This window comes from Mesoplodon bidens, assembly GCF_964165515.1.
Source record: "Mesoplodon bidens genome assembly, chromosome: 3".
In the NCBI taxonomy this organism is placed as follows: domain Eukaryota; kingdom Metazoa; phylum Chordata; class Mammalia; order Artiodactyla; family Ziphiidae; genus Mesoplodon; species Mesoplodon bidens.
Genome location: NC_138178.1, coordinates 173,370,660 through 173,390,875, shown reverse-complemented (window position 1 = coordinate 173,390,875; position 20,216 = coordinate 173,370,660). Strand labels below are relative to the sequence as shown.

Sequence of the window (20,216 nt, the reverse complement as noted above, 5' to 3'; positions counted from 1 at the left end):
GCAGTGCCAGGGCTTTCTCGGGGAGGGGGTTCAGAGCCTTCCCACAGGCCTTGGGGCTTGGGTGCTGCGTGTAGGTGTCGGTTGCTGAGGACTGTGGGCCGGAGGGGGCACCAGCTGGCGGTCCTCCGGGCTAGAGGCTCAGCCCAGGCACTGGGAGGTGGCCTGGAGGTGTCCGAGGCCTGCGCCCGCAGCCCATCCTGATGGAGCGAACAGTGGTGGCCTGGAATTTCCTGGGTCCTCCAGAGGGGGGTGGCCCAGATTTGGGGAAACAGATCCCTGAATGGGGTCTGCTCCAGAACACTCCAGAAGTCCCCACCTGGGGAGACCTTCCTGGGATCAGGGGCCCCCGACAGCTCCTATCTGTCCCAGCCCCGGCATTAGGTCTCCCTGGGATGGAAGTCTGGTCCCAAGACAGCCCAACCTGGCAGCTGAGGACGTAGGAGCCCCTCAGGCCCCACCCGCTTCCCCGACCCCTGCCCCTGCCCGAGTCCCAGCTGCAGCCCCCTTCTCCACCCCCGCCAAGCCCCCCACAGGGGCTGGCACCCTGAGCCTCCCACCCTGGAAGGGCAGCCTGCAGCCCTCTGCCCCGGGCCCCGTTCCACACCCTGAAGCCCTTGCCCAGTCCAGGGTCCGACTGACCAGCCTTTTCTATTGTTTTCTCTCCAGGGCCGTGCAGGCCTGCCCAGCTGCCAGCGATGGCCCCCATAGCTGCTTCCTCCTCCCACCCTCACACATCTGTGATTACTTCACCTCTGCGGGCCCTGGGCGCTCTCCCGCCCTGCTTCCCCCTGCCGTGCTGCAGCGCGCGCCCTGTCTCGGGTGACGGGACTCAGGGTGAGGGTCAGACGGAGGCTCCCTTTGGATGCCAGTGTCAGTTGTCAGGTAACCGACGGCCGCGGTGGGGGCGGGTTCCCGGGGATGGCGGGTGTGCCCTGGGCAGGGCTGGCGGCTGCCTCTCCCAGGTGGGCTGGGGCAAGGGGGGGACCCAGGGGAGACGTGCAACCTGCACCCCGGAAGGCACTTTTGGGGAGGTGCCGGGGAAATGGCGAAGGATGTCGACAGAGCTGTACCCGGGTGCCCTGGTCCCCCGTGGTCAGGAGATCCCCCTGGGCCTCCACCCATTCTGAGGTCTCACTCCCAGAACGCCGTCCCCCAGCCTCCAAATTTCATCTCTTTGGGCTGTTTAGCTAAAGTTTAATTGGATAACGCTTAACATCTGAGGTTTTCTTCTGCCCTCACCACTGCCGCCCCCCACCCCAACCCCAGCCAGTACCCTTGCCCCCAGCTCACCACTAGGAGAAGATACTTTGGTTGTCTGTCTACGTCCCTGGAGCCGTCCAAACTGCTGAGTTTCTCTTTGCGAGAATGTGTTGCCCATTAACTTTTAGAAAAAAGTTTTCTCTGAAGGAGCCTGTTAGCTTCGGCTCTGGGAGGGAGTGAAACATTGTGGGGTGTGTCGGGGGTGGGTAGGGGTAGGGGGCGGGGCTGAGCGCCCAGCTCCGGGTCGGCGTGGCTGCCCATTACACAGATGGGCAGACAGCGCCGTGTGGCCACCCGACCTGCTCTCTGTTCCATCCCTTCTCCCTCCCCAAGCAAAACCCAAACTCCTGCTGTGGCCTGGGGTCCCTGGAATTTGCAGGCAGGGATCTCTCATTCCAGCCTCTCCTGCCCAGTATTTTCGTGGACCCTGATGCAAAAAGCACTGAGGCCGCAGGAGCCGGGATGCTGACACAGACACCGGTGGTGGCGAATGTCCTGCAGGGGCCGGGAAAAGAGAGGGTTGGTGCCGAGCCGGGGCAGATTCTGTGTGTCCCTGCTTTCTCACCGGGTACGTTGCAGGCTTTCTCTTGACTCGAGCGGTAAAAGGAAAACTATGTTTATTGGGCAGGTTTTGCTTTTAATTGAAGCTGTCCCAAGGGATGGTCCCTGTTAGAGCCACAGCTCTGCAGAGGGCCACAGGCAGCCCAGCTCCAGGGTCAAGAGCTCCCCGGGCCTTCCTGCTGGTGGGGTGGCCTGCAGCCTTCGGCACCCCTTGCTATGACAGATCGTGACATCATAGGTACTGGGCTTGTGTCTTGGACGCACAAAGCAAAGACTGAATCACCTGGGAAGGAGTCTGCACAGCTTACAAAGAAGCCGGCTCCCTGCCCCGGGCTGCCCGGGTGCCCACGGTGATTGGGGCTCCGGTCCCAGCTCCATAGGTCTGTGCTGTGATCCCTGCTTGGTGAGTGTGGGATACCTACTCCGTCTGGGTGGCTGCCCTGCTCTAATGGCTTCCTGTAATTAGTGCTGCAGCCCTGCAACTACTCGGGGGGCCGTACTGTCAAAGAGCAGCCTGAGTGTTCATGACTGGACTTGGTTAAGTTCTGTGGTGCGGGAACACGCTCTCCCTGGCAGTGGAGTGCCTGGGGCTTTGCTTAACTTTCCGCTTTGCTTAACTTCTGGCTCTGCTTAGAAGCTGCGGTGCCGAGCAGGAGCTGTTACACCCCTGTTTTACAGATGGGGAAACAGAGGCTTGGGGAGGGTGAGTGGCTGGGCCCAAGTTGCAGAACTGGGATTTGTTGTCAGGATGCCTCCCGACAAGGCCACCCCTCTTCCCGCTGAGCCACATGCCTCTGCCTACATCCTGGGGACGTTCTCACCCAGTCACTCTCTCAGCCACAGTGCCGCCCGCTTCCTTGTAGGGACCGTGAATTGAGGGCCTACTGTGTGCCGCCTTGTGCTAGGCATTTTGTGTGCCTTCTTGAATTTAATCCTCACAGCCACCTTAGGAGGTGGGTTTACTGTCCCCACTTTACAGATGAAAAAATGAGGCTCACCTTCATTTGTTCACTCATTCATTCATTCATCATCATCATTATTATTATTATTTGGCCACGCTGTGCGTCTTGTGGGATCTTAGTTTCCTGACCAGGGATCGAACCTTGGCCCCCAGCACTGGAAGTGCGGAGTCCTAACCACTGGACCGCTGGGGAACCCCCCCCCCCACCCCGTTCATTCATTCTTGTGCAAACCACTTTGCGGTCCATCATGGCAGGTCCCAGCCCTCCTGCAGCTTGCAGTCTGGTGGGCCGGGTGGTGGAGTGGGAATGGGGACCTGTAGGGAGGGGATGGAAGGGCAGAGGTGGGGTTTGATCCTGGGTCGCTCATCCTGCACCTGCTTCACCTTTGGCTTTGGCTCACCTGGCTTAGAGGCCTTCTTCGATTTTAGAATTTGATGCCGTGACGGCTCAGAGCCCGTGAGCAGCCCCTATGCTTGCTGGCAGTGCTGGGGAGGGGAGTGAGGTGGGGCTGTGTCTGTTCCTGGGGTCCCTGGGACCTCTCCTCCTGACCTGCTAAGGGACCGACCCTCAGCTTCCGACGCTTTACCCTGATCACCGGCACTGATCTTTCATCGATGGGTCTGCGGTAATTAGCCTGCACCAGGTTGTGCCATCGTATCTTCAGATCAGTTTCAGTACCTGAAAATATCCTATCCAGTGGTTTTGGTCCCTTTGTGGCTTCTGTCCCTGGCACTGGGCTGTTTGCTAAAGTGTTTTTAGTGCCTGTTTAATTAGTCGTTTGAATGGAGCCATTAAATCCCCAGTAACCCGTTAGGAAGAAGCGGTCCTCTGTAAAGATGGAAAGGGGCCGCCGTCCTTACTTTGTTTTGTCCCTTTTCGGATCAGAATGCACTGAACCTATCTCTTCAAATTAATACGGAAAACCCTGGTATAACCGTGTTTCACACAGGTTAATTGCATGCCCGTGAATGCATTTGAGGTTATTTATAGAAGGATGTGATATTATGGGGCAGAAAACCACACAGGTATGTGTGTTTGTGTACCTTTCCGGCTGGCGGCATCCCCAACAGCCCCGCCTCCCAGGACCCCAACCCCAGATCTCCTTCTGATGGTCACAGTGGGAAGGAGGGGTCCCCTTTGGTTTTTGACTCTGTTGAGTTGGGGTATTCCTGGAAACTGAAATGTCTTCCCTGAGAAATTCCATGTAGGAACTTCTCCAAGGTGCCCGGGGAATCAATAGCCTAAGGCTGTGGTCCTGGCCTTTACTCCACCTGGCCGGTGACCTTGGACAAGTCATTGCCACCCTCTGCCTCAGTTTCCCCACCTGTAAAATGGGGGTCATTGAAGACTTGCTCTGAGGACTGGCTGAGGTCATACATGCCAGGTGCTGAGAACAATGCCTCTTGCTGAGCGAGCCCTCCAGACATTCTGACTCATGCATGAGCAGGATGGGTTTCACATCATTATATCGTTACCTGCTCGACTCTGTTTGGAATCAGGCTTGATCCCTAGTTTCCATTCTTAAAGGCATTTAGCCTCTTGGCTGGCTCAGATCATGTACCAGCATTGGGAAGTGGAAAAGGAACCGAGAAACTTCATTGCATATTTAAAAGCCACAAATGGTCATCAGCCATAATGATTAATACATGCGCTTGGTGAAGTTCAAGGTCGTCAGCAAGAATGCACAGGATCCCGGCTCGGGGAAGTGAAGTGTTTGGATTTAATAGAAGGAGTCAGTTGCAGTCATTAGTATATGCTGAAATCACAGGGCAATCTTGTAAAGTTAAATTCAATTTACTTTTCTACTGAAATTGTGCTTGCTGTGTTATTTAACTAGTCTGGGGTTTCTTGGCATGGGTTAAAGGGACAATAAAGATAAAAGAATACCTGTAAGTAAATAGTAGGGTTTCACAGTAGAATCTGTCATTTTCTCCTCTTTCAATTATATCCCAGTGTTCGTTTTGCGTTGGTTTTTATAACCGAATCCTTCCAATGGGATGCCGTGGCTTAGACCACCCTAGCTGTGGAAGCTTGATGCAATTAATGCAGTCTGTCTGGAAAGTGGTCTTATTTCTGGAAGTTTTATGTTAATGATATGGTCTGTGCTTTGCTCATTTCATACCAGAACAAGAAGCAAGCCGTAGTTTCATTTCGGTCTGGGTTTGATTGACACTGGAGGATCAGTGGGCACCGCAGGGCGATGTGGACCAAGATGGCAACGCTCTCCGGGCCCCTGCTGGTGCATGCCTCCAGTCTGGGGCAGGGGGTGCAGAGGCGCTCCGGTGGGGCGTGGGGGCCTCCATGGAGACCTTGGAGGGAGGGGTGAGTATGGGGTGAAGAAGAGAAGTGAGTGTGGGCGAGTGTGGGTGGACAGAAGCACTCTTTCGGGGAAGGTTCCAGACACGCCCTTGCCTTTCTCCTGATTCTGCAAAGTCCCATTCCTTGTGGGGTCTTTCTGGGCTCACCAGGTCCCAGGGGCCATGGTGGTTGGATCGCTGTGGAGGAAGCGCTTTCAGGGGAGTTATTAAAAATTTAAAGAGTCATCTGTATGCCCTGCACTGGTGTCTACATCGTGCAAGGGGATGTTAGTCCAGCTTATCGGTGATTCTTGGAGTCTGCTCTGGTGTCTGCTGGCTTCTTGGGATCACGCTGCTGCAGAGGCTGCCCTTGACCACCTGCCTTTAGAACGCAGGCACCTCCTTCAGTAATTGGCGGAAGTGCCGGGAGAGGCCATGGAGAGCTGCAAGGCTCCAGGGACGGAGCCAGAGCTGCAGACTCACATCTCCTCCAGCACCACCGGGCGCCAGACGGGGACTGGGGGCCAGAAGGAGTGCGATGCTGCCTAGTGGGGGGCAGGGGCACCTACCCGCACGACTGTCCTTAGATAAAAGGGGGGTCCCAGCAACATCCCTGAGTGGAGACCAGTGCAGCCTCGCCAGATTTCGTTTCCCTCTCCAAGCCGGCCCTTCAGACATTCTGAAGGCAGAGCTAAATCAAAGAGTTCTGTTCAAATCCGCACAAGATGTTGCTGTTTTTCTGCTCCGACAGGAGAGGCATTTGGAAGTGCAGTTTCTTTCTTTCTTTCTTTCTTTTTTTTATAGCTGTCTTAAAAAGGAGTTTGGCTGTTTAGCACAGCTGGTGCTCATTACATTATGCACTGGCAATAAAATAGCATGTGTAATTAATTTTTAATGCAGCGCTGGGTGCAGCGCTTTAAAGCAGTTAGTGGATGTGAAGAACCAGCACTGGCCACCGACATCAGAGATCTCAGAGCAAGGCGGCCACGTTCTGCAGCTTGAAAGGGAATGCGAAAGGGGCAGAGGAGGCTGTGCGCCCTCTGCTTGGATGGAATGGTCCAGAAATGGGTCCGCCTCTGGTGACCTGAAGGCTTGAGTTAATTTTAAACGATCTAGGATCAGGGGTCCCGAGAGATCATCTCACCCAACCCCTTCGTAGTCTGGGTGGGGACACCGAGGCAGAGAGTGGGGAAGAGACCACAAGATGGGTGTGGCAGAGCCGGCTTGGACCGAGTCTCCCAGGCTCTGCCCACTAGGCTATACTGCCCCTCTTGAGTTCATATTGAAAACTGGAGAAGGAAATTCATCGTCTAGCTGAAGCCATGTGAAACGTGCAGTTAGATTTGGCAACGGATAGAAATTTTGCTTTGGGGAGCCCTGTACCTAGCCTCTCGGACCCCCAGTTTTGCCATCTGCAGTGGGGACCTGCCTCTGTGCGTCCCAGGTTTGAGACATTCTGTGGTTGTGCTTTGATCGCTGGCAGCTCCATCTCTTCTTGGGCATCTCTTCTGTGGCATGGATTGCTTGAACTTAAATGCCATAGTGGACACATATTGGCGGAAGAGCTGCAGGCATTGTGGGAAGCTCCAGAGATGGGACTGTGCTTAGTCCTTGTTCTCAAGGTACACGGGTGTCAATGTGTGACCCTGGGCCAGTTGCTTTCTTTCTCCAAGCCTCAGTTTCCCCATCTGGGAAATGGGGACACTAGGAGTATCCACTCTTGATCCCTGCCTTGGAGGGTCCCCTGATGGGCCTCCACTCTGGGGTGGGTGGCCACTGCTGATTACCAGCACGTGGGGAAGCAGAGGCAAAGGGGAGTGTTGGGGGGGGCAGGAAGGAGAAGGCTGGGCTGTTGAAAAGCCTTGGGTACCCCATACCTCAATGATGACTTGGTTGCCATCTCTTTGAAAGTCCTGCCTGGGAGGTTTTCTTAGCATGAATGAAAGAGGAGGAAGGCCCACTGCCATCACTGCTCCTAAGACTTGCCACTGTGTCTAAAGGGCCTGCTGGTTCCCAGCACTGTCCTGGGCACTTTGCATACCTCACTCAGTCACCCGTCGTCATAACACCTGTAAGGAAAGGCAGCTCCATCCTTTTGCTCATGAGGATACTGGGGCTCAGAGAGGCCAAGCAATGCCCCGGGGGTCACACAGCACACAAACAGCAGAACTGAGATCGGAACTCAGGTCTGGCCAGCTGGGAAGTCATGTTCTCAGCTCTCCCTTCCGGCTTCACGTTGGGCTGCTTGGTGGCTCAGACGTGAGCAACAGAAAAGCAGCTCACCCGTGAGAGACCAGACCACATTCGGATACGATCCTGGGAGAGTCCCCTGCGTCTTCCTTCCTTCACCGATCATGCTGGTGCCTGATCTGGGCTGGACGCAGGGATCCAGGAAGGAGCTCCCTGGGGTCTCTGCCCTAGAGGAGCTCACGGCAGTGGGGGAGCACAGAGTGCGAGGTACACGCTCCGTGATGCCTTTCTCTGCTTAAAGGAAGTTAAACAACTGGGCTTGTGGGAGCTGGGAGGGCCCCCGAGGACCACTGGGATTTTCCTGATGGAGAAGGTGAGGCTGGCGGAGGGGACAGGCTTCTTCCAAGGTGTGGGTCAGTGACCGATGTGGGTGTGGGTACCTGCCAAGAGGGGTCCTGCTGACCCAGTGAGCCTTCTGTAGCCCCGGCTGGCCCCTAAGGGGTCTGAGTTGTTAGTGACTTGCGGGGACACAGAGTTTTTCTGGACCCTCAGACCACCAGAGGGAAGTTTTGAAGAAGAGGCCTGGACTATGGGAAAAGCTTTTCTCATCAAATCAACCTCAAATTCCTTCACATACCAGGTTGACTTATATCCCTATCTTGGTCTTCCCAGTGCTTGGGCTGGCCGAGCCCTCTAGGTGCTGGTGGATGAGGAAGACCCAGAAAAGGTGTGTTCATGTTTGTGAGAGCAAGCCGAAGAAATACAGGGAATGCTGTTCCCATCTCATTTTCATACACAGTTCCCTAGAAGCAATTTCTCCTCCTTCAGGAGAAACCAGCTTTTCATCGTCCTTACAGCTGGAGGTATTCTTTGTTGTTTTCTCGGTGGGAGGAACAAGATGTACTTGACTTTTCAAACCCCAGGGCCGGTCGGGGCAGAGGGGCTGCGTACTGTACATATTTCACAATCAAACCCAAATAGTCTAAACCATGAAATAAAGTTTATCCAAACATAATCAAGGCTGGCCAATTTAATCCAAAAAGCAATGGGAAGACACCCTTGGCGGGCAGGGGGTCCCTCTGTGTGGGGTTTAGCTGCTCGGAGCTGCCCGGCGTTATACCTGCGGGGAATCATAGCCTGCCCGTCACCCCCACCTGCTCCTTGGGTGTTATTTAATAATAACCGAGAGCCTGGGGTGGGGGTGGGGTGTGACCACGGTGTGTGGTCAGGGTGGGTGATGCATCCACCGTGACTTCCTCTCCCATCAGCGTCCTTACAGTCAGCGGGGGGGCCACCAGGTCATGGCCTGGTCATCATTTTTGTGTCCCCACTGTGCATCAGGCTCTCTGCAGGGGCCTTCCCGCACATGTAAGCTTCTCCCTTAGGAAGGCAGCCTATTCTGTAGTTCACAGGTGACGAGACTGTGACCAGAGAGGTGATGCAACTTGCCCGAAATTGCACAGCTGGTAGACGGCAGAGGTGGGATTTGAACCCAGGTCTCCTTGGGTCTGGGAACCACAGCCTGCTCCTTTGCTTGCTTTCTGGCTCCCAGACTGCCCACCTGCTGGCCTTCTACCTGGCAGGTGTGAGGGAGAGGAACAGGTTATGAATCACAGAGCAGCTCGGGGTGATAAGAATGCCTGTGTTTTATGATTTCAGTGGAAGGGATCAGAGGGCTCAGGACTTCTCCAGGGAGGTTAATGCAAAAACGGAGTCACTACCTGCAGAGACAGGGGCAGTTGGAGTCTTTTCATAAGTCCAGACATTTTTAATGATTGCCTTTATTCATAAGAGGTGAGGAGTGTTTGGTGGGACCAGGCCCCCCGGTGCCTGAGTCGCCCTTGGAGCTGTATGTAAGCAGCGCTGATGCAGGCGCCCTCGTCTTGAATTTCCTTGTGCTTTATTAACCAGCGCCTTGTTTTATTCTTGCTTTACTAGTAAAGGGAACCACTGCTTGAGGGCCCACTGTGTGCACGGGCTGCATACAATCCTCTGTACCGATTCTTTCTCGCTATGGTTTGAGCCTATGTGTGCTGGAATTTTTTTTTTTTTTACATGGTAAACTATGCAAGACATGAAATGTACCATTTTAACCCTTTTTAGTCAAGTTGCATTAAGTACAGTCACACTGTTCAGCTACCATCACCACCATCCATCGCCAGCACTTTTTTGTCATCCCAAATGGAAGCTCTGTCCGCATTAAACACTCATCCCCCCCCACTCCAGCCCACAACCGTCATTCCACTTCCTGTCTCTATGAGTCTGACCACTCTGGGGCTTTCCTATGAGTGGAATCACGGTCTTTTTCGTGTCTGGCTTGTGTCACTCAGTATTAGGTCCTCAAAGTTACAGCATGTGTCAGAATCACCTTCCTATTTATTTATTTAAATATAATTTTTATTTTTTGTTGGCGTGGAGTTGATTTACAATGTTGTGTTAGTTTCAGGTATACAGCTAAGTGATGCAGTTATACATATACATACATTCATTCTTTTTCAGATTCTTTTCCCATAGAGGTTACACCTTCCGTTTGAAGGTTGAGTAATATTCATTGTGTGGCTGGACCAGAGTTGATCCATTCATTCTGTGATGGACACTGGTTTTTTCCACCTTCTGGCTCCTGTGAATAGTGCTGCTGGGAGTGTGGGTGTACACGTAATAGTGGGAGACCCTACCTTCAGTTCTTTGGCTGAATACCCAGGGTGGAATTGATGGGTCATATGGTAATCCGAGGCTCAGGGATGTGGACACCAGCTGGCCCAGGTTATGTGGTTAATAGGCCTGAGCGTCCAGCATGGAACCAGCCCCCACTGACTCAGGCTTGGTGCCTGTGGCCCTGGTCATGGGCCAGTGTCTTCAGTTCCTTTCAGGGTCTCTAACATCAATCTCTCTTGTAAATGCTTCCCCACCATGGCCCCGTCTCTCAGATGCTGGTTTTTGGCTGTCAGCTAAACATTTCACTAGCTTGAGAGTTGAGGGGAAGAACATTTTGCAAAGGGACAGTTTTCACTTTCCTTCCTGCTGTGTCCTCAGGGCGTTGATTTGGGTTCAGTTCAGCAGAAAGTGTCTTTAGAGTGGGGACACCTGGGGGCAAGGTTAGAGCTGGCTGGTGTCCCGGGGCCTGTGCTGCCCCTCTCTGAGCCTCTCCTATCTGCCTCTGCTTGGGGTTCATCATGCCAACCTTGCTCAGATGTCAGCAGGGCTGTGCTCTCTCTGAAGGGGAGAATCTGCCCCTGGCCTCTTACAGCTTCTGGTAGCTCTGGGCATTCCTCGGCTTGTGGCCGCATCCTTCCCGTGTCTGCCTCCATGGTCACGTGGCCTCCTCCTTGGGGGTCTGTTTTCTCTCCTGGATAATTAAAAGGACAGTTGTCATTGGATTTAGAGCCCACCCGGGTAATCAAGGCGACATCTCAGATTCTGAAATTAGGTCTGCAAGGACCCTTTTTTCAAATAAGGTCATATTCACAGATTCTAAGGATTTGATTATGGGTGTTTCATTTCGGGGGGCCACCATTCAACCCACGACATACCCCTTCCTGGACTGTGAGCCCCTCCAGGCCAGGAACCCCAGTTCGGTGGCCTCTGTGAACTCCTGAGGTCTGGGACAGATTCAGGCGCGTGCGGGGAGTCCCCCAAACGCGTGGTGGGTTGAACTTGGAGCTGGTCTCCGATGGAATGGCCACATGTTCCTTTCCCCAGGAATTCGGTGATTCTCAGACGCTGTCCCCTCTGGGCAGCACTCAGACCTGCATGGTTTACGGAGGGTTGTGTGCCTCCCTCCCAATCCCCCGTGCCAAGTCAGAACACAATTATTAACAGAGAGGCGGGTGGCTTTAAAAAAAAAAGTCTGCAATGATTATTATGAGAAAAAATTAGTAGCGTTGAATAGAAGCTAAAAATAGCCGGACACAAACTTGCCTATAATCTACTTTTTTTTAAAGAAAATATAATTATTTTTGTAAACCGGCTCTGAGAAGCCAGGGGTATTTTTAGTCTGCATTTTCTAAGGCGTCGAGCATCTTTTCAGGAAGATGCACATGTGTGATGTCACCAAGTCAGGGTGCAGCAGCCTGTGGAGCAGGGCGGGGACGGGGGTGGGTCAGAGGGTCAGGAACCCCCATTTGGCCGTGCATATCTTTGCTGGGAGGATACTCCCTGAGCGGCCTGACTGTGGCCACACCTGGTCCACTGGGAGGGTTGAAGCTGGTTTAACTCCGGGACCGGGAGGGTCAGGGCTTCCCTCTGGGCGAGGCTGTGATGAGCTGGGTCTGAGTGGACCTGCAAGAAATAACCAAGACTTGAGGGAAAACATTCCATGGCTTTTTCATTTGGAGCAAAACATCGCCTCATGTAATACTCTCCCTGGTTTTTCCCATTGCCTCTGCCAGGTCCTTGGGCCTGGCACAGACCCCGTAATAGGAGGCCCTGTGTGTTTGTGTGTTAATATCTGAGTGTGTATTTGTGTGTATGTGTGTATGAATGTGTGTATTTGTGCATGCATGTGTATGTGTACTCATGTGCGTGTATTTCGTATGTATATGTGAGTGTGAGTGTATTTATATGTGAGTGCATGTGTTTATATGTCTGTACATGCATACGTGTGTGTATATGTGAGTGTGTGTTTGTATGCGTGTGTGTGTACGCGCGCGCGTGTATGTGTGGTGGTGTGGAAGCACTGTCAGCACAGAATAGGGCCCTCCCCCACCTGCACCTCCGCCCAGTGCCGGGTGTTTATGGTGGAGACACTTTTGATTATTTTTCTTCCCTGAACTTTGCAGTTCTTCCTGGATTGCGGTGTGTGCGATCATGTTTCAGCGCTGAGGTCCGCTGAAGCCTTTGAGGGCAAGTCTCTCTCTGGGGATGAACTGGCCTTCTCAGTACCTTCTTGGGGAGACTGCGGTCCCTGCCCCTCCCCAATCTCAGAGGGAGCCCTCGGTTCCCAGTCCGGAAAATCTGTCCAGTTCCGTGGGTGCCCTGCCCAGGAGAGTGTGGCGGGGGGGTGCCAGCTTTGCCTTTGGACGGCTGAGTTCAAGTCCCGACTCTGACAAGGGTGCTTTGCTAAATGCTTACCGTGGGCTCCATCCTCAGCATCCCTCACCCCAGCTCTGTGAGGAAGGCACTGTTATCCCCATTTTACACATTTGGAAACTGAGGCAAGTCTGACTTCAGAGCCCTTAACCACTTGATTAGACTTTAGAACTGTCCCTGTTATACTATACCACCTTCAGCCGCAGCTGGTATATGAAAGGTGGTGAACAGTAGCAGGTATTACTCTACTAGTTTTATTGTTGCTATAATTATTATCAAAATCCTTACCATTGCTGTTTCCCTGGGTGGGGGTATTCCAGCATCCACATGGCTTTCCCCCTGTGGCCGAGTCCCGCCCCCTGATGTTTCTGGTTTCTAGGGGGGGACCGTTTTCATCTTTCCAGTGCGATGGGCATTCCTACCTGGGATCCCTCGGGCCCTCCCTCCCCTTCCCCTCCCTTTCGGGTTTGTGTGTATTCGAGGTCTGATAGTCTTTCTCCTCTAATTGAGATAATGCACACAGGATTTCCAGAACGGCTGCACTAAAAGTCAAGTGCAAAGTGATGGTTTTCATTTCTCCTTCTCTCTTTCTCTCTCTCCTAATATGCATCTCTTTAAGGAGGGATTGGCTGAAAGCAAACCGCTAATAACCTATGGATTTATGGAGCCAGTGTGAGCCGGCTTAATAAGCTTTTATACCTGGAACCAGCGTCCTGTCCCTTTAAGTTGAGACTCCAACTTGCTTGGTATTTTACAGTGCCTGGTTTCATTTATGCTGGAGCCAGACTTACTATGTGAGAGCCGTCCGCATGCTGGAATTAGTCTTAAGCTTGCTTCTGTGGCGTTGCCAAATTCCATGTTTGTGTTTTATTTAGAATTCTTTTCACGGCCAGCCGATTCTGTTCCGGCACACACAGGCGCTGTCGCGCCCCACAGAGAAAATAAGCAAGCTTGCGTTTTCTTTGGCAGAGGCCATGGCCACAATAGACTGCGGTCTCCGAAACATTTTTTAAAAGCTATTTTAACCCATAACAGATGCATAAAGTCGGCACAGGCATGCCAGTTTTCTTAGTTTTAATTAAAAAATAATTACTGTCTAATGGGATGTAACTGACACATTTGGATGAATGGTGGGTGACATTATCTGCAACTTATAAATGAGCGCCTCTCCCTTGGCCGGAGCAGAGGTGGGGAAGAGTTGGGGAGGGGATCTGGATATCTGCTCTCCATTGCAGGGTTGGGGTAGGGGTGGCAGGCGCCATCCTGGTCACTGTCGGGTCCTGCGGAAGACGTGGTGAATGGTGCGCAGCACAGAGAAGGGACTCCTGCTGCGGCTGCTCAGGTAACAGAGCTGCCAGGATGCGGTGATGAGCACCTGAGGATTGGTGATATCTTGGCGCATCCTCTGTCCGGGCATGCTTGATGGGAACTTCTCACCTCTGGGGCTCTTCCGTGGTGTGACGGTGGTCCTCGGGTGCTGTGGCCTCAAGCCGGCCCCCATGACCCCTACTCCCCTTCAGGGACCATCCATCAGCTAGATGCTGTGGGCGCTAGGGACCTGCTGGGGGCAATGTAAATAAGAAAATACAGCTGGGAGGGTAAAGAGGCAGAAAAGCAGAGGCTTGCCAGGTACTGCTGGTTGCAAGAAATCTGTACCCCAGATGCTCATCGTGGGTTCAGTTTTTAGGTAATACTCCACACTTGTTGGAATCCGGAGTGGGGTGGGGTGTCTAGAGGGTCCCTGGGAGGCAGGGTCTCTGTGGGGCTCAGGGCAGGGACACGGATGTGGGCACACGGGTGGTGCGAGGAGGGCGGGGTCTGGGAAGGGATGGGCGTTTCTGGAGCTTCTGTGATGTCTCATCACGGAGGTAGGGAACCTTGCCTCCACTAACTAGGCAGCTGGTGGGTGGTGACAGGTTGTCCTGACCTCTGAGCCCCAGTTCCATCGGCCCCTGCTGGGCGTGAGGACCAGCCTCAGGCAGGGGCAGGAGTCAGTGTCCTGGGGCTCAGTCTCCCGGGAGCCAGTGCTGCTGGGCGGAGGATGCCATAGGGTCGGGATATGGAGACCGTCCCTCTTCAGGAGCCTCACGTCCTGCCCACACAGTGTACCGTGCCAGGGGCCGCTGTGCAGTGTTGCCAGGTGCCTCTGGGTAGACCCGGCCTGAGCAGTGCCTCCGAGACGGGAAGGGCCACCGCGCCAAGTTAGGACCTGCCTGGTTGACCTCAGACCCCACCCTTTCCCCTGAGACCTCGTGCTCGGTCCCAGCGTATGGAGGCCCCACCCGGTGGATGACAGTGGATTCTGGGAGACAGGGGACAGGCTGAGGGACCTTTACTTTGACTTTCGTGGTGGCGGTACTTCTTGTCGGTGGAGCAAAACGAGTGTTTCTTAGACGATGTTTCCCGGAGCCCAAATTCCTCAGAAGTGAAAATTAAGTTCCTCTATTAAAACATGAGTCATACCAGACCAGATGAGAGTCGTTTTGGCGTTCCTCGAATTTTTGGAAGGGAAACATCGCCTTCATGTTAATCCTTTCAATTATACCTTACTGCAGAATAATCCACCGAGCGTTGTGCAGCGCAGCCCTCTGCCATCTGATCACAGTTGGGGCTTTGCACGCGGCAGGTGAGAGAGAGCAACCCGGGGCCTTTATCTCCCTTTGTGTCGGCACACTTAGGTTGGCACAGCCATGCTGCTTAGCGCTTCGGGGCTTCCTTCCTTCCTGGGCTCATCGCACTCCCTCTGCGAGGTCTCGGGGATCTAATTGCTGTGAATGATTAATGTCCAGTTGAAAGGGTTCCATATCTGTCTGCTCATGTGAATGGGAAGCAGATGGGCGTGGGGTACAGTGAGCTCTCCACTCCGTGCCTGGCCCTGGCATAGAATCCCAGGGTCCCCTCTGCTGGTGGGTTTCCTGCTCAGGTGAGGGTGAAGACGATAGACTAGGTTTTGTTCCCTCAAAGAAACTGGTCTTGAGAATTCCCTGGTGGTCCAGTGGTTAGGACTCGGGGCTTTCACTGCCCGGCCCCGAGTCTGATCCCTGGTTATGGAACTAAGATCCTGCAAGCTGTGCAGCGCGGGGGGGGGGGGGGGGGAAAAAGAAAGGAAGGGAGGGAGGGAGGGAGGGAGGGGCGAGGGAGGGAGGGAGGAAGGAAGGAAGAAGAAGAAAAACTGGTCTCTAGATTTGGGATGTCTTTCCCAGGAGCCTCCGATGCCCAAGTCCTAAACCAAGGCAGGGAGGTGTCACTGGAGGGGAGGGGCCAGACCCAGAGACTTCTTGTCTGAAGGCCGTGCATCCTGCTTTGGGGGAAAGCAACCAAGGCAGGCGGGGAGGTTGAAGAGCGCAGTGAGGCTGGGGTCCACCCCCCGGGCTGTTGTCTCCTGTGCCTCCCACCCTCTCACCCTCTCACCCTCTCACCCTCTCACCACGGGCCTGGGCAACAGGTAAGCTGACCTTCGGCCCCAGATGCAGCTTGCAGGGGGGCAGGGATGGAGGGAGTGTCATCTGGGAAGTCTCTGCTGGGCCAGGGGAAACAGCAGCTTTGCATATTGAAGAAATACGCGACTTGAGCTCTGTAAGCTGTAGCTGTCAGGCCAACCTGGAGTTGCGTCTCTCTGGCTTTGAGTGCGCCACTTGATGTTTGGAACTTTAGCCTTTTTTAGGGGTCCATTTTGCTTTTGCTTCTCTTCATTCCACAAGGTGCTCCAGCCCGCCCACCGCTCAGGTGGATCCTCCGGTAGGAGGACAGTGCTTAGGGACACACCTGAGAAAGACAGAGACGGAAGGCGTGGGGGGGATGGACCCGTGCAGTCGCAGTCAGGATCGGGGAAGGCTCTTGGTTTGGACTGGGATACAGAGTTTGGTGTCTTGAGTTTCACACCATCACATCTTCCGGAGGATGCGTGTGGGGCAGTAGGAGTGGCCAGGGGTTCAAGTTCATTTACCTTTATTAAGTGGACGTTTCCTCCTTTTATGAGTAAGAAGAAAAAGCCCGTGTAGACCATGAGAAACACAGGCTGGAAAAGCAGTTTGTGTACGCATTACATTTCCCATAAAATAAACAAAGGTTTAGATCGGAGGAACCCATGATGGAGGACTCCGAAGGGTGGGTAAACATTTCAAGTGAACCTCTGGGTGAGAGGTGGGCCAGCATGCTAGAGCCTTTGGACCCTACAGCAGCAGGTTCATTTATGTTAAGGAGGTCACCCTGGGGAGTACGGGCAATGGACTTGAGTATCCAGAAGGAGGCATGTGTGTGTGCATCATGCATGTACGTGTATATGTGTATCCACGTGTGTGCATGCCTATGTGTGTATGCGTGTGTGTGTTTGCATGCATGGACGCATGTGCATGTGTGTGCATTAACGGTGCTTCCGCCCTCCATCCTGAAGACCAGGCTCCGTGGTCAGCTGCTCTGTTGCTTTGTGAAGGGCCAGGGAGCAGTGAAACATGCACAGGGCCAAGAGGGAGTGAGACCCGAGTGATGCCCTAGTGTGTGAATGCAGGCTTTCTTGGGGACCCCGGCTCTTACTCTCCTGGTGCATATTGGCCACCGTGCTGGTGCTTTCAGGGCAGAGATGGGCGGGCAGAGAACCCCGCCGGGGAGCTGCCAGGCCTGGGCTTGCCCTGGCACTGCCCCTTCCTAACTGGGTGACCGTGGCCTTTCCCTTCCGTCTTGGAGCCTGGGTTTCCTCACTTACTAAGAGGAGATGGTGGTGTTACCTAGTTTCCAGTGTGTGCACGGCGCTAAGCACAGGGCCTGGCACGTGGAAGGCCCCAGCAAGGGCACCTTTACTGACCATCCTGTGATGATCATTGTCATTGTCGGTAGAGAGGAAGGTGTCTTCTCCATGATGACCCAAGCTGGGGGCAGCTGAGCAGAGGGGGTGACGATGAGGGCTGGGCCCCTGCCTCAGGGTCCTCTCGTGTCCTATGTGTGGAGGCCCCAGGCTTTGGAGTACCCAAGTGTCCCCTGCTAGACCAGTGTGAGCTGCTCTTTGGGGCTCGCCTGGACCTCCTTGTCCCCTGTGGGAACCCCTGCCCTGTGCTGGCTTTCCGGTTTCGCTGCCTGTGTCTCCTCTTTGAATGACCCTCTGCACCTCGCCACGAACCCAAACCTCAGGATGGCGGTTTCCTGGTCCTTGGGCATGAGCTGCTTGGGTGCCTTTGGGAGCCTGTTGCAGACCCAGAGCAAAGGGGCCAGAGCCAGGGAGGTGGCTAGCTGAGCAGAGAGATCTATTCTCAGTTATGTCTCCCAGGAGAAAACCTTCTCAGTAAACACCTCTGCAGGCAAGACGGACTAGAAAACCCATGGCCTTGTGTTTATTGTTGCTGGTAAAATTCAGAGATTTATGGAAATTCTAGGCAACTCTTCTTCCTCCTTTCCCTGGTCTTGGCCATTCTTTTGGACCAGCTGTCCTAGCTTTCCTATTTTCTACAATCCGTGTTCTGCCTGTGTTTGTTTGTTTCTTCCTGAAGAAGTGGCGTGCTGTTGTCCAGAGATGTGTTGGGGTCAGGTGTGTATATAGCACGTGTGCCTCCGTTGCCCCCTCCTGTACCTATGGCAGCTATTACTAGTCAATCACGGTACCTCTGTCCTTTGGGCCTGGGCACCTGAAGTGGCTAAGCGAGGCGGCCACTACTAATTGATCACACCAGCCCAGAAGTCGAAATTTCTTTTCCATCCTGGCATGACTTTGCTGTGAGGGAATTGATAGGAGAGGAGACACCACCTTGCACTGTGTCCTCAGCCCTTGAGGGGAATGTCTGGGTCTTGTGGGTCTTTCCAAGTCACTGGACAATTGGGGGGAGGTAGTTGGGAGGCCTCGGCTTAAGTGCAGCCGTTGTAAAAATGATGCTGTCTTGCTGAGGGCTGGTGTGTGCCGGGGCCAGTCTGACCCTCTGGAGCAGACCGCATTGCCCAGTGTTGCAGTGAAGATGCAGAGAAGGAAAGGCCTGGTGTGAGGTCACAGACATAGAGGCAGAGAGGATGGTTGACCCGGCCAGTTCAACCCCAGTCCTCTCACCTCTCACCTGAGCTACGGGTGAGCTCTTTGGGATCCTGCCCCTGCCTCACCCTCCCAGATCTTGCTCTGGCCTGGCTGCCTGGAGTAGTGGGCACTGGCCCACCGGAGGCTGAGGTTTCCCCGCCCGGCCCCCAGGGACCCGTGTTCTCTGGTACCTGGTTGAGATCATTGTGAGCCCTAGAGGGCGGGTGCGGGACTATGGCCGCCCGGTTCTCTTCTCTGCTTGTCCCAGCTGCCACGGGCTGGGGAGGCCCTTGCGCTGACCTGGTCCTGGCTCGGGACTCAGCTTGTTCCGTCACATGGTCTCCGTGGTCTCTAGGGGTTGCACCCCAGGGACGAGCGTGCTCTTCAGTCACCTGAGAATTCCCAGCTGATGTCAGCTGAGGCTGTATGTTTTGATCAACAAAAAGAGTTTTGGGGTCCAGTAGGAATGTGAGCTGAGAGAGACTGGGGACCCGTGGGCCCCGTCTTTCCAATCCTTTACCTCCTGAATCCTCATCACAGTGGCCACTCCCATCTTACAGATGCGGAAACTGAGGCTTGTACAGGTCAAGGCTCTCCTATAGAACCGCACGGCTATGAAGCAGCAGAGGGAAGCTCATCCCAGGTCTCCGAGGCCACAGCTTTTCTTTTCCTCCCTCTAGATGTGGTTTGAATTTGCCTCCCTCCTGTGCAGCCGTATCTGCGCTCTGCCCCCGGGACGTGCTCCCTGCCGGGAGCCTTCCCTCCCTCCTCTTGGGTGCCCTGGCCTGGCTGCAGTGTAGGTGTCTGCCTGCATGTCCCCCTCTCTAGACTGAGGCAGGGACCTTGTCTAGTGACTTCTGTATCTCTGGTGTGAGCATCCTGCCTGGCTCACTGAAGGGGCCTGCTGATGTCTGGGGGATGGGTGGGTGGACAGCCAGAGTGGTCCTTCCAGCAAATGCACCTTCACGCTAGCCCATTGCGCCCCAGGTCAGGAATGCTTCAAGCAAGTCTGGCTGAATTCTGGGCAGAGGCCCTGTCCCCAGCCTCCCCGGACAGGATGGAGGCAGCTGGGCGTGTCACCACCCAAGGGAGGGTTGTTAGCCGGAATCCTGAAGTCGAGCCAGAGGGAGCCCAAAAGCCCCTTTCCTCTCGTTAAACGCAGCCCCGCGCTTGGTTTTGCTTGGGTTAGCCTCCCCGCCAGCGGCGCGAAGGAACGACCCTTTTATTACTTCCGCACTTCGGGAGACCTCGAGAAAGCTGGGTGTAAATATGAGAGCCTGCCAGCAGCCAGTGGCAGCAACTGCTTAATAAACTCCAAGTAAATAGAGTGGTGATTAGCGGCCCGGGGGCCCTGGAGACGCTGGCCTCTGCGGGGGCAGGTCCCTGTCCACACCTGGGATCCAGGGCTCAGTGAAGTCCCAGGGCCTGTGGCTGGCACCCCGGTGACACCTGGGCTTTTCCGTAGGGGGGAAGGCGTGGCAGGCCTGGCTGAGCTCAAGTTCAAACTGTGCTGCTCGGGAGGACGAGGACTTGGATCCTGAGCTCTTGCTTTTAAATGTCAGGACGCTTGGGGATGCCCAGGGGAAAGTAAGCTCCTCGTTGCAGCCTTCACGGCCTCCGGGACCTCTGGCCTCACCCTCCAGTGCTGCCCCTGGGCTCCACCACCCAGCCAGGCTGTGCATCACAGCTTCAACTGATAAACTACTCGCGTCTTACTAAGGCTGCTGCTGCTGCGATGTTGGTGTGAGGACAGGGAGCATCTGTAGCTAGCTCAGGGTCACCCAGCCCACACACCTGGTTTCCAGGTGGAGCCGTGGGACACTGCTTGGCCAGAACCCCGTTGGTGGTGGCTGGTAGGTGGCTGAGCTCGGCCTCCAGGGCTCCTTGCTGGGCCCTGGGCACCTCTGCCCTTTGGCCTGGCTGCAC

The 20,216-nt window shown here is 54.5% G+C and overlaps 1 protein-coding gene across 5 annotated transcripts in view; it reads left to right on the top strand.

Annotated features, from left to right (window-relative positions):
- The window catches only part of BCL11B (BCL11 transcription factor B), a 93,383-nt gene that overhangs the window by 40,473 nt on the left and 32,694 nt on the right, over positions 1-20,216 (top strand). For 2 of the 5 annotated variants that reach the window (XM_081229816.1, XM_081229815.1), the window contains exon 3: positions 667-882. The exons of the other annotated variants lie outside the window; for them this stretch is intronic. In XM_081229816.1, the coding sequence (XP_081085942.1) occupies positions 667-882 (216 nt within the window). The remainder of the gene's footprint in view (positions 1-666; positions 883-20,216) is intronic. 5 annotated transcript variants of the gene reach the window in all.